General features: G+C 56.5%; 1 protein-coding gene across 1 annotated transcript; it reads left to right on the forward strand.

Annotated features, from left to right (window-relative positions):
• The first annotated feature begins 226 nt into the window (after positions 1-226).
• On the forward strand, positions 227-3806 carry LOC127060845 (uncharacterized). Its single transcript, XM_050985564.1, has 4 exons — positions 227-1504; positions 1599-1691; positions 2028-2092; positions 2862-3806. The coding sequence occupies exons 1-4, from the start codon at positions 461-463 to the stop codon at positions 3058-3060; spliced, it is 1401 nt and encodes a 466-aa protein (XP_050841521.1). The 5' UTR covers positions 227-460; the 3' UTR covers positions 3061-3806.
• Positions 3807-12228: the final 8422 nt, after the last annotated feature.

Raw genomic sequence — 12228 nt, forward strand, 5'->3', positions numbered from 1 at the left:
TTTTTCATGGTTCAACAGCTTCAGCTGCTGCCCTTGGGAAAGGTCTCTGGGCTTTCCTCCCCTGCCAGTTCCTCCCTCCTCCTTGCTGTGCTGATCTTTCCTCTGGGGTCTCTTCTGCCTCTTCACTGGCTCCTGCAGAGCAAGCCAAGCCTGCTCATCTGGAGCTGTGGGACCCTCTCTGACAGCAAACCCATTCCCCAGGGCTCTTTCCCTCCCATGCAAACAGAGCCACAGGAGACACCAGGAAAGAGCCAGCTCTCTGCTCTGCCCCACGGGGATAATGGGAAGGATGGAAGGGCTCTTCTCTCCACATCCTCCTCTCTGCTCTTGTGCTCCCCAGCCTTGAGATGAGCTCCTGCTGCTCGGGGTAACCTGTGAGCTGGGTTTGTGCCCAGCTGCTGATCTGCTCTCTTGGTGTTCTCCAGCTCACACAACTCTGCTACAGACTCGGGGAGAAATAATGGACATGGAACAACGCAGAAAGCTGAACACCAGCCCAGTGTTGAGCCTCAAGCCCAAGGAGTCTTCACTGGGAGATCATGGAACTGTAACGCTTTTGGTTTCCCTGACCCTGAGCACTGAGGGTGATGTCAGCAGCCCGGAGAGTTCCAGGACAAATTCACATCCCCCTCAGCATCTCTTGGGGCATCAAGGCAAAACAAGTGCTGATGACCTGAGGGCCAAGCTCAAGAAGAAGCAGCACAAGGCTAAAAGCATCAAGACTGCCAAAAGCATTATGGGTAAAAAGACGTCCTCAAGCTGGCATCAGGAGAAAATGGAGTCACGTTTATACTGGCAAGGATTAAAGCCTTCAGCGGTAGTTGGTGGATTAAAAGGTGGTGACGATGCCTCCATATCTGGACGACACAGAGATGAGGAGGAAGGTCCAGCTCCCAGGAAGTACTATATGAGGACAGACAAATGGCACAGCCAGCATGGGGTTGGATATAATAATCTTTTCTACCAAGTTTGGAAACCTGTGAAAGTGGAGCGCAGGTCCAGATCTGACCAGGGTCTAAACAGGAATCTGGATTTTATCTCTGACCTGTTGGTTCAGAGCTTCCCCGATGTGAGCAGCAGAGGAGGAGCCACGGCTGAAGAGAAGCGTTTCCCTACAGGCAGGCACCTCCTGACCATGCCTGACACCGCAGCAGAGGAAGACTCCATGTTCCTCAATAAACCTGTGAGCCCCCAAAGTCCAGCACTTGCACCAGTTGCAAAAAAAGGGGAAAGCAATGTTGATCATCACCGGCCGCTGCTGGAGGCACACAAGGGCCTGCATGCATTCATGGGCCACGTGGAGCGAGCCCTGAGGAGGGACTGCAGCCTTCCCCAGCTCAAGCAGGTCTGTGCCAAGATGGTCATGAAGACCAGGCTGCTTCTGAAGCTGCTTACTGAGAGGCAAGAGAACCAGGGAGCCTATGATCCTACAGCACAGTGTCGTCTGCAAGAGAACATGATCATTCATATGGCCTTGGGGAAGGACAAGGGACTCACAGGGAAGGTAGGAGAGCTGCTGGGCACTGCTGCACGTGTCCTTCTGGGCAAAGAATGGAAAGATCAATCCTCTTACCCCCATGATCTTCCTTTCCTCACAGCACAAACTAGAAGTTGTGGTGTACGTGGTCACGTTTGTGGTTTTGCTGTTTTTCTTCATCTTCGCTTTGCTGATACTGAAGTGTGTCTTCCAGGTAAGCCAATATCTTGTTTGAAACACAGCTGTCTGTCTTGTAGCTGGAGGGCCCAGGTGACAAGCCCCACGTGCCATCGCAGATGCCCCTGCATGTGCTGGGTACCACAGGAGATGTTTTTCCAAGCCTGGAGCTTGTGGCAGCATCCACAGCACCCAGCTCATCAGGGTCCAGCCTGCCTGGGGGAAGCTTGTCCTGCCTTCTGTCCCAGCTCTCCCCAGCTTTGCTTTGCTCTCCTGCCTTCAGCCACGCAGCAAGGAGAGCTTTTGCCCTCTCCTGTTAGGAAGAATATTATAGGAAAACTGATGTTACAAATCTCCCATTTTCCTCCCGCAGAAGCGCTGTCGACGTTGTGAACTTGACTCCCAACCCCGCCACACCAGGAAATTGTGGCTGAAAAGGCAAGTGCTCCCTGACCATGCCAGTGCTGTGCCACCAAGAGTCTTTCCTGTGGAGGGCCACTCCTCCTGGAGCCCCACAGCTGCGGAGGTTCTCTCCCGGAGAGCTCTCCCCAGGACTCTCCCGGCTGTGTTTCCAACACGACGCGTTTGAGGGAGCCCCGGGCGAATGGCTCCTGAGCGGAGCACGGCCGGGGGCTCCCAGACCAACCAGCCCTTCCCACGCCAGCGCTGGGATGGATGTCTTGGGCCCCTGTGTGCTCCCGAAATTCTCTGAGCATGAGCAATACCTCTCTGTTCCCAGAACAGTCTCCTCTGCTGATGGCTCTGCCCTATTTTTCCCCACTCCCTCCCCACAGTGGCTGGTGAAGAACTCACTCCCAATCCACTCGAGTTGCCTTTAGCATGCAGGGCTCATTCTCTGGATTGCCAGCCACTGCCATCCCTGCGGGGGCTCCCTGTCTTCCTTGGGCTCTGCTGACACACCCCCGAGCAGGGAGAGATTGCTGGCACCTGCTGCAGCCCTCCCTGGCCAAACCTCCCTGCTTATGGAGTGGGAGCAGGGAGCTCTGGTGATGGGATGTCCAGAAGCCTTCTTGTCCCCATTCACCTCGCTCACTCCATTGCTTTGCAGCGTTGGAATTGCCTCTTCCCAACTCCTCCAGCGGCTGCTGCCCACACAGGGCAGAGCACAGGCAGCCCTGCTGCCCACAGCCTCCATCACCAGCTGCCTTCTCTTTTTATCCCCATTTTCCCTTTCTGATTTTTTCAGGTTTTGTGTAAAACTGCCACAGAGTGGGAAGAAGGATACCAGGGCCCAGAAAGTAGAGCAGAAAAGGGCAGACAGCTCCTCCGAGTGTTGCCCCTGTTCGCAGGCCGTTCAAGGTGCTTCCCAGTGCTGTTCCCTGTTCAGGAAGTCTGAACTGCCATGGATTCAACGCATCAGGGATGCCTATGAATCCCAGAGATAAGCATCCCAGGAAGAGATCCAGTTTGAAAACCTAAGGGGGAAGACTCAAGAAGTTAATGGGATGCCAGCAATTCTTCACTTCCCACTTTAGCTGAGGCTCTCCTTGGATGCTGTTTCGTTGGTTGTTGTTATTTCCTTGGATACTTTTTCATTTACTGTTATTTAATTGCTGTCTCTGCTGAGGGAAGCAGAGGGTGCCGCAGGCAAGCACAAGCTCAGGACACCCAGAGGAGGCACCAGTATCTCTGGGTTTTCCTCATCCCTTGTGGCAATGTTTCCCCCTGCATTCAATAGAAATAAAGTTTGTCCTTGTTCCCCCTGGTGTTACTGATGTATTTGTAAAAGCAGTTTCTGTTCTCCCTTATGGAAGAGGCCAAATTCAGTTCCAGCTGGGCCTTTACTTTTCTACCTTTCTCCCTGCATGCCCGAATGTCCTAGGGTAACGTTAGGATGCTTGTATCCCCTTTCATGTGTGTTGTTTATGCTGGATATTATGTTCTGTGCCTTCAAGACTGGCTCTGAAGAGGGAAAGTTCTGTTTTGGCTTCTTATCAGCCTCTCCCTCACAGCCGGCGGGACATACAGATGGGATAGTACATAGTGCTGTTTTTGCTTTTTGCCCTGCTTTTCGCTTTGCTCTTGCTTCTGCTTGCTCTTGCTTTCTGCTCCTTCTCATTAGTTAGTTTAGCTAAACAGTCCAAATTTCTTCCCGGACTGTTTCTCCTTTCCTTTTTGGATCCACTTGAACCTGCTCCGGACTGGGACCTGGGAAACACTGGGAGACTTTGCACATTGCGGCTGCAGCAGCTGCCCCAGCACTGGAGGGACTGATAAGAGAGCAACCACCCCAGGAGAGACTATCTGAATCTATCATCTTTTTCAGAGCAGTGAAAGAGTGGTGTCATCTGGTATTGTTCATTTTGTGTGCTGGGGGTGCTGTGCCTGTTAAATAAACAGGTTCTTTCCACCTCTCTCCGAGGAATTCTTCCCGAACCGGTTTGGGGGAGGGGCCATGTGGGTTTGCTTTCTGGAGGGGCCCCATCTGGCGATTCTCTCCCAATTTTGCCCTACACCAGGACACCCAACAACATCCTCACCACCCTGTTCCAAAGCTGTAAATTCTGTGTTTTCCCTGAGTCCCCAGGCAGAGCTGCCTGCTCAGCCGCTCTGCTTCCCCACCAGCTCACCTTTGAGCACACGGACACGGGCTGTTCCTGCCTGTGCCTTCAAGGATTTCTCCCTGCAGAGTGTCCAGCCTCCCTGGACTCCTCTGCCCCTCAGGACAGCGTCCCCAGGGAGCCTGTCCAACAGCATGGCTGGACTGAGTCCCCCTGGGCAGCCCCTCTAGCCTGGATGGCTCAGAATAGGCCTAAAATACCGTCAGGGTGTGTAAGATAGGAAACACAAAACTCAGGGAGGAATTTCTTCATGGAAAGGGTGGTCAGGCCTTGGAAGGGGCTGGCCAGGGAGGTGGTGGACTCCCCGTGCCTGGAGGGGTCCAAGGAACGGCTGGAGGTGGCACTGAGTACTGTGGCCTGGCTGCCAAGGTGGGGATGGCGCACGGGAGGACTCGCTGAACCAGGAGGTCTTTTCCATCATCAGTGACTCTGAGGGGCTCCGTGACTCCGGGCCCAGGACTGGAGGCCGCCCTGCCCCAAGCGCTGCCGGAGCCGCCCTGGCCCCAGCTGTTTGCCCGCGCGTTCCCCCTCAGGCCGGGCCGGCCGCTGCCGGGGCCGCTGCCCGGAGCCGGAGCTGCCTGTGCGGCGGAGCGGCCGCGCTTCCCGGCCGGGCCGGGGCGCCTCTCCGGGCGCTGCTTGCGGGGCCGTGCAGGCCTTGCCCAAGCTGCCCGCGGCTCCCTTTGCTCCGGCGCTCGCTGCCAGTGCCGGCGCGCTGAGGCGGAGCTGCCGCCCCTCAGGCTCCCGGCGCTTCCCGCCATTGGCACTCAGGCTCCCTCAGGCTCTCCCGGCGGCCATCCCGACATTGCCCGGCTTTCGGGAAGCTCCCCGCGCTCTCCCAGCGCCAGGCGGGCTTTGGCCCTGGCTGGATGCCGGGTGCCCACCAGAGGCGCTGTCACCGCTCCGCGCAAGTGGAGAGGAGAAAAAAGAGCGAAAGGCCCGGGAGTTTACTGAAAGACACTGAGAGATCCATCTCGCGTCACGGTCACGGACACAACGGATGGAACTTGGGGATATTCACTCCATTTATTACCAACAAAATCAGAGTAGGAGAATAAGAAGCAAAAGAATCTTCAACAGCACTTGTAGCCCCAAGGCCATGCCAAAACCTGGCCACACAAACCCAATGCAAATGGCAATGGCTTCACAGAGGCACAGAGCAGGCGCAGATGGTGTGTTCAGGAGAAATCCTTCCTTGTGACGGTGGGCAGGCCCTGGCACAGGGTGCCCAGAGCAGCTGTGGCTGCCCCTGGATGCCTGGCAGTGTCCAAGGCCAGACTGGAAGGGGCTTGGAGCAGCCTGGGATAGTGGAGGGTGTCCCTGCCATGGTAGAGGTGGCACTGGATGGGCCCTAAGGCCCCTTCCAAGCCAATCCATTCCATGATTCCACAGACTGATGGCTCTGAGACAGAGTCATTTGGTGACAGCATGGCCTGAACTGTGGTTTGCTGCGAGCTCTGATGCCAAGCAACACCATGGTGACAAGAAGCATTGCTACAGTGACATAAGAGGGAGCGCTGTGACATAGGAACTGCCACAGCTGCACCTCAGCTCTGTGTCCCAGGTGACTGCAGCCAGTCCTGCCTCGCCATGGAGCTGGTGATGCGTCTTGTGCGCGCTCTGCTCCTGCTGGCCCTGCTGCTGGCAGTGGCCCCCTCCCCAGCCGTGGGCAAGGAGCTCTGCCCAGAGCCCTGCCGCTGCCCAGGCCATGGGTGGCTGAACTGTGCCCACGCCGGCCTGGCCACCGTGCCCCCGGCCAGCCGCCACCGAGCCCTGACCGTCCTGTGAGTCCCGCGGCCCCACAGAGCCCTGCGGCTGCCCCTCCTTGGCTGCCTGGGGCTGCAGAACCCACCTGGGAAACCCGGGGAACTCCCTGGCTGGAGACAGGGGGGTTTGGGGGCCTGAGCTCAGCATGAGGCTGAAGCCAGGCTGGGCACGCTGTGCCCTCTCCAGGCAAAGCCCGCTTCCAGCTCAGCAGCTGAATGGCTGGGAAATGGGTTTTCCTGAGGGGGGACCGGGTCTTTGTCTCCTTGCAGAGATTTCACTGGCAACGACATTGCTGCTGTTGGAAAAGAAACCTGGCAGGACTATCCATGGACTGAGACCTTGTAAGTGGCCTGCAGCATTTCAAAAGTCAGGAGTTTGGGGAGTTTCCATCCTTTGGTCTGGGGCTGGAGCAGCAGCCCCCACACCACCTGCTTCCATTGGAATTCAAAGTTCGGCTGCTCTGCAGGGAGGGGTGTGAATCTTGACAGCTTCCCAGCATGGCATGAGTTACCGTGAGTCTCTTGCAGCCAGCACACCATCCCTGTGTCTGTCTGCCCAGGGATCAAGCTGTGGTCAGCTTCAGCCGGCCAGGAGCAAGGGCCTGCTCTGGCCAGGAGTGGGGACGATCCCTGCAGTGCCCCAAAGAGATGCTTCAGTCAAGCTGCTGCAGGAGGCTTTGCCATGACAATCCCATTTGCTGCTGGCCTGTGGCCGCTGTCACAATGTCCCTGTGTCCCCTTGCAGAGTGCTCAGGGACAATGAGCTGCGGGCAGTGAAGAGGCATTCCCTGCAGGGGCTGTTCCTGCTGAAGCACCTGTAAGCACCGTGCCCTGCCCACGGTGGGGGGCTCCTGCCTGCCCCTCCCTAGGGCCCTGCTGCTCAGCCCAGCCACGGGCACGTGGCCTTTGTCCCTCCTGGGATCCAGGCTGCAGAGGCAGGTAAAAGCAAGAGGGCGAATGGAAGTTACATTTGTTGTTCTAACTGGAACAGGGATTTGTCCTGCAATGAAATCCTGACCATTGAGGAATGGGCATTTGCACCACTGCCTTTCCTGAAGTTTCTGTGAGTGATCAAGTTTCTTTCTGGTGTTTTTAGCTCAGTCTTTGCATGGGCACCCTTCCTGTGTAGGAAAATGCTCCTGTTGTTTTCCCCACAGTCCCTAAATCTGCCCTGCCCAGAGCCCAGCTGAGCTGCAGAGGTCAATGCCAATGGCTGGGTGGGCATGCCAGGGGACAGACCCCAGAGGGGTTGTCCACACACAGCCATCAGAGAGCCAGTTCTTGCAGCCTTGGCTGCATCCTGGAAGAGAAACAGAGTCAGCTCGTGTGCCCTTCACTTGCCCTTCTGGGCAGGCTACAAACCCTGAGAAAGCAGCAGTTTCCTCCCTCTTCCACCTTGGATTTGCACCTTTCCTGCAAAGAGTTCTCTCTCTGCAGGGCAGGCCCAATTTCTTTGTGTGACCTCCTCTTTCCCCAGAAATCTCTCCTGGAATGGCATCACAAAGATCCACAGCAACACTTTCCAGGCCTGGCATGGGATGCAGTTCCTCCGAGAGCTGTAAGTGGCCCCGGGGCTAAAGGCACGGCAGGGTGAGTCTCTGCAGGGTCTGTGGGCAAGAGCAGATTTTTCCTCGAGGACATCCTGATTCCAGCTGTGGATGTCAGCCAGGGAGCACCAGGAGTGTGCAGCTGTAAAGGCCCTTTCCCCTGCCCTGTTCATCTCCTGCAAGGCTTCCTTGAATGCGGCCAGGCCGTGCCCACGTGCCCGGCACAGCCAGCTCACATCCTTGCCATCCATCAGCCCTGACAGAGCTCTCTTGTTTCCCAGGATCCTCAGCCACAACCCGCTGGCTGTCATTGATGATGCTGCCTTCTTCAAGCTGCCCTCAGTGAGCTCTCTGTAAGTATTGGCTCATTTGGAGCAGATCCACAGAGTGCTGTGTTTCTCTCAAGTGCCCTTCTCTCAGGAAAGCAGCACAAATGGTGCAGGAGCGAATCTCCCTCTTGGCCGGCCTGAGTCTGCTGGAGACACAACTCCCCTGGCTTCTCTCGGAGCAGGCAGAAGTGCATGCCTCTGCCAACAGCAGCAGCAGCATCATCAGAGCCCTGGGCTTGCTCTCAGAGCAGAGTTGTGGCAGTGTCAGTGGAGAATTTCATGAGCTCTTTCCATTGCTTGAAGAGACCTGAGTGCCACCCAAGTGAGCTCGCAGACACTGCTGCAGCTGCTGCAGACCACAGTGAGCTTGGAAACCCTGTGAGTGTGTGGGACTGAGCCCCAGCCGCCATCAGGCCCTAAGTGCTGGGACAGGGTCTCTACTTGGGAAACAAACCCGTGTGCCACAATACCAGAAGAAGCCCAGTATTCTCAAGGGTTTCTGTTTCCTTCTGGGAACGTGCCAAAGCTCACCAGCTCAGAGGCAGAATCTCACCTTTGGGGTGACTTGCTGCAGGTTTCTCAAAGGGGAGTTTGAACTCCAGGCGGGTGCATTTCTGTGTCCCGTGGGATTTTGGGAGCAGTTCTACTTTCCAGGATAAAATCCCCTTTTTAAGGATTTGCACTGGGAGTCAGGGCCCTTTCCCAGAGCTGTGGCACACAGTGAGGCACAAGCCCCATGTGTGGTATCCGTGTGTTCCCCAAGTTGGGCTCTGAGCCGTGGACTGGGTGGCCAGGTGTTCCTCCAATGATCCCCTCTTGTCTCCAGCCAAGTGCCCAAGGAGGCGGCCTGCTGCCTGTGCCAGGAGCATCCCCGGCCCGAGAGCCCCTGCAGGACCATCCAGTTCCTGTGCCAGAAGCTGTGCAGCAGCAGCGCCCCGCAGTGCGGTGGGTGTCCGGAGGGGCTGGGGGGAGATCAAATCTGCCACTACTCCTGAGCCTGGGGAGATGCTGCAGCACTGCCCCGTGCTGGGGGGTGCTGATCTCCCCTTGGAGTACGGGCCTTGGACAAAACACCTTGGGATGGAAAGTTCCTGGTGATTGTACATATCTTGTGTGTCACTTACAGTCTGGAGAAGGAACAGCTCAGTGGGCCCACCAAACCTACCAATTTCCTTCCCACGCCATGCCCCCAGGCAAGGAAAGCAGGAATGCCCTGAGCCCTTTCCTGGCGCTGGAAGGCAAGGTCTGCTCATAAAGGCCCCAAATTCCCTTAACAGCCTGGTTTCTGTGCCACCCCACTGCCCACTTCAGGACAAAGAGCAGGGCCCCTGATGTGCTCTGCAGGCTGAACACCAAGCACTGTCACGCCCTGGTTGGCCTGTGCAGGGGGAGCAAAGCACCGTCCTGCTCTAGCTGGGCACAGGGCACGGCACATCCTGCCCACAGCAGGGCCAGGCTGCCCTTCTGCAAACAGTTACAGCCAGGTTTCCAAGGGCCCCAGGGAGCTCGCTTCTCTCACTGGCTCAGCCCCAGGATTCCCACAGCACAGTCCCAGAGCTCTGGTGCCCTTGAGGAAGTTTTTCATGGTTCAACAGCTTCAGCTGCTGCCCTTGGGAAAGGACCCCAGAGCAAAGCACTCTCTGGGCTTTCCTGCCCTGCCAGTCTGTGCCCCCGTTGCTGTGCTGATCTTTCCTCTGGGGTCTCTGCCTCTTCACTGGCTCCTGCAGAGCAAGCCAAGCCTGCTCATCTGGAGCTGTGGGACCCTCTCTGACAGCAAACCCATTCCCCAGGGCTCTTTCCCTCCCATGCAAACAGAGCCACAGGAGACACCAGGAAAGAGCCAGCTCTCTGCTCTGCCCCACGGGGATAATGGGAAGGATGGAAGGGCTCTTCTCTCCACATCCTCCTCTCTGCTCTTGTGCTCCCCAGCCTTGAGATGAGCTCCTGCTGCTCGGGGTAACCTGTGAACTGGGTTTGTGCCCAGCTGCTGATCTGCTCTCTTGGTGTTCTCCAGCTCACACAACTCTGCTACAGACTCGGGGAGAAATAATGGACATGGAACAACGCAGAAAGCTGAACACCAGCCTAGTGTTGAGCCTCAAGCCCAAGGAGTCTTCACTGGGAGATCATGGAACTGTAACACTTTTGATTTCCCTGACCCTGAGGGTGATGTCAGCAGCCCGGAGAGTTCCAGGACAAATTCACATCCCACTCAGCATCTCCTGGGGCATCAAGGCAAAACAAGGGCTGATGACCTGAGGGCAAAGCTCAAGAAGAAGCTGCAGAAAGCTAAAACCATCAAGACGGCAAAAAGCATTTTCCCACATCAGCTCCAGCCTGCCAGGGTGAAGGATGCGGTGAAAATGACACCCTCAAGCTGGGATCAAAAGCAATGGAGTCACGTTTGATACTGGCAAGCACTGAACCCCTGGGTAGTTGGGTGGCGTTAAACCCAGCTGGTGACGAGCCTCATATCTGGACAGACCCAGAGATGAGCTGGAAGATCCAGCTCCAAGGCAGAACTCTGTAAATCTGACGACAGACAAGATGGCACAGCCGCATTGGGTTGGACATAATCACCTTTTCTACCAGAGTTTGGAACCCTGTGAAAGTGGAGCGCAGGTCCAGATCTGACCAGGGTCTAAACAGGAATCTGGATTTTATCTCTGACCTGTTGGTTCAGAGCTTCCCCGATGTGAGCAGCAGAGGAGGAGCCACGGCTGAAGAGAAGCGTTTCCCTACAGGCAGGCACCTCCTGACCATGCCTGACACCGCAGCAGAGGAAGACTCCATGTTCCTCAATAAACCTGTGAGCCCCCAAAGTCCAGCACTTGCACCAGTTGCAAAAAAAGGGGAAAGCAATGTTGATCATCACCGGCCGCTGCTGGAGGCACACAAGGGCCTGCATGCATTCATGGGCCACGTGGAGCGAGCCCTGAGGAGGGACTGCAGCCTTCCCCAGCTCAAGCAGGTCTGTGCCAAGATGGTCATGAAGACCAGGCTGCTTCTGAAGCTGCTTACTGAGAGGCAAGAGAACCAGGGAGCCTATGATCCTACAGCACAGTGTCGTCTGCAAGAGAACGTGATCATTCATATGGCCTTGGGGAAGGACAAGGGACTCACAGGGAAGGTAGGAGAGCTGCTGGGCACTGGTGCACGTGTCCTTCTGGGCAAAGAACGGAAAGATCAATCCTCTTACCCCCATGATCTTCCTTTCCTCACAGCACAAACTAGAAGTTGTGGTGTACGTGGTCACGTTTGTGGTTTTGCTGTTTTTCTTCATCTTCGCTTTGCTGATACTGAAGTGTGTCTTCCGGGTAAGCCAATATCTTGTTTGAAACACAGCTGTCTGTCTTGTAGCTGGAGGGCCCAGGTGACAAGCCCCATGTGCCATTGCAGATGCCCCTGTGGCAGATGCCATGTGCTGGGTACCACAGGAGATGTTTTTCCAAGCCTGGAGCTTGTGGCAGCATCCACAGCACCCAGCTCTGCAGGGTCCAGCCTGCCTGGGGGAAGCTTGTCCTGTCTTCTGTCCCAGCTCTCCCCAGCTTTGCTTTGCTCTCCTGCCTTCAGCCACGCAGCAAGGAGAGCTTTTGCCCTCTCCTGTTAGGAAGAATATTATAGGAAAACTGATGTTACAAATCTCCCATTTTCCTCCCGCAGAAGCGCTGTCGACGTTGTGAACTTGACTCCCAACCCCGCCACACCAGGAAATTGTGGCTGAAAAGGCAAGTGCTCCCTGACCATGCCAGTGCTGTGCCACCAAGAGTCTTTCCTGTGGAGGGCCACTCCTCCTGGAGCCCCACAGCTGCGGAGGTTCTCTCCCGGAGAGCTCTCCCCAGGACTCTCCCGGCTGTGTTTCCAACACGACGCGTTTGAGGGAGCCCCGGGCGAATGGCTCCTGAGCGGAGCACGGCCGGGGGCTCCCAGACCAACCAGCCCTTCCCACGCCAGCGCTGGGATGGATGTCTTGGGCCCCTGTGTGCTCCCGAAATTCTCTGAGCATGAGCAATACCTCTCTGTTCCCAGAACAGTCTCCTCTGCTGATGGCTCTGCCCTATTTTTCCCCACTCCCTCCCCACAGTGGCTGGTGAAGAACTCACTCCCAATCCACTCGAGTTGCCTTTAGCATGCAGGGCTCATTCTCTGGATTGCCAGGCACTGCCATCCCTGCGGGGGCTCCCTGTCTTCCTTGGGCTCTGCTGACACACCCCCGAGCAGGGAGAGATTGCTGGCACCTGCTGCAGCCCTCCCTGGCCAAACCTCCCTGCTTATGGAGTGGGAGCAGGGAGCTCTGGTGATGGGATGTCCAGAAGCCTTCTTGTCCCCATTCACCTCGCTCACTCCATTGCT

Source organism: Serinus canaria, chromosome 27 (assembly GCF_022539315.1).
Source record: "Serinus canaria isolate serCan28SL12 chromosome 27, serCan2020, whole genome shotgun sequence".
Classification (NCBI taxonomy): domain Eukaryota; kingdom Metazoa; phylum Chordata; class Aves; order Passeriformes; family Fringillidae; genus Serinus; species Serinus canaria.

Bases quoted from the DNA above. Each gene is read 5' to 3' on its own strand.
- LOC127060845 (XM_050985564.1), top strand. From the start codon at position 461: ATGGACATGGAACAACGCAGAAAGCTGAACACCAGCCCAGTGTTGAGC. The intron at 1,692-2,027 runs GTAAGCCAATAT...TTCCTCCCGCAG, and splicing joins TACTGAAGTGTGTCTTCCAG to AAGCGCTGTCGACGTTGTGA. The intron at 2,093-2,861 runs GCAAGTGCTCCC...TGATTTTTTCAG, and splicing joins AGGAAATTGTGGCTGAAAAG to GTTTTGTGTAAAACTGCCAC.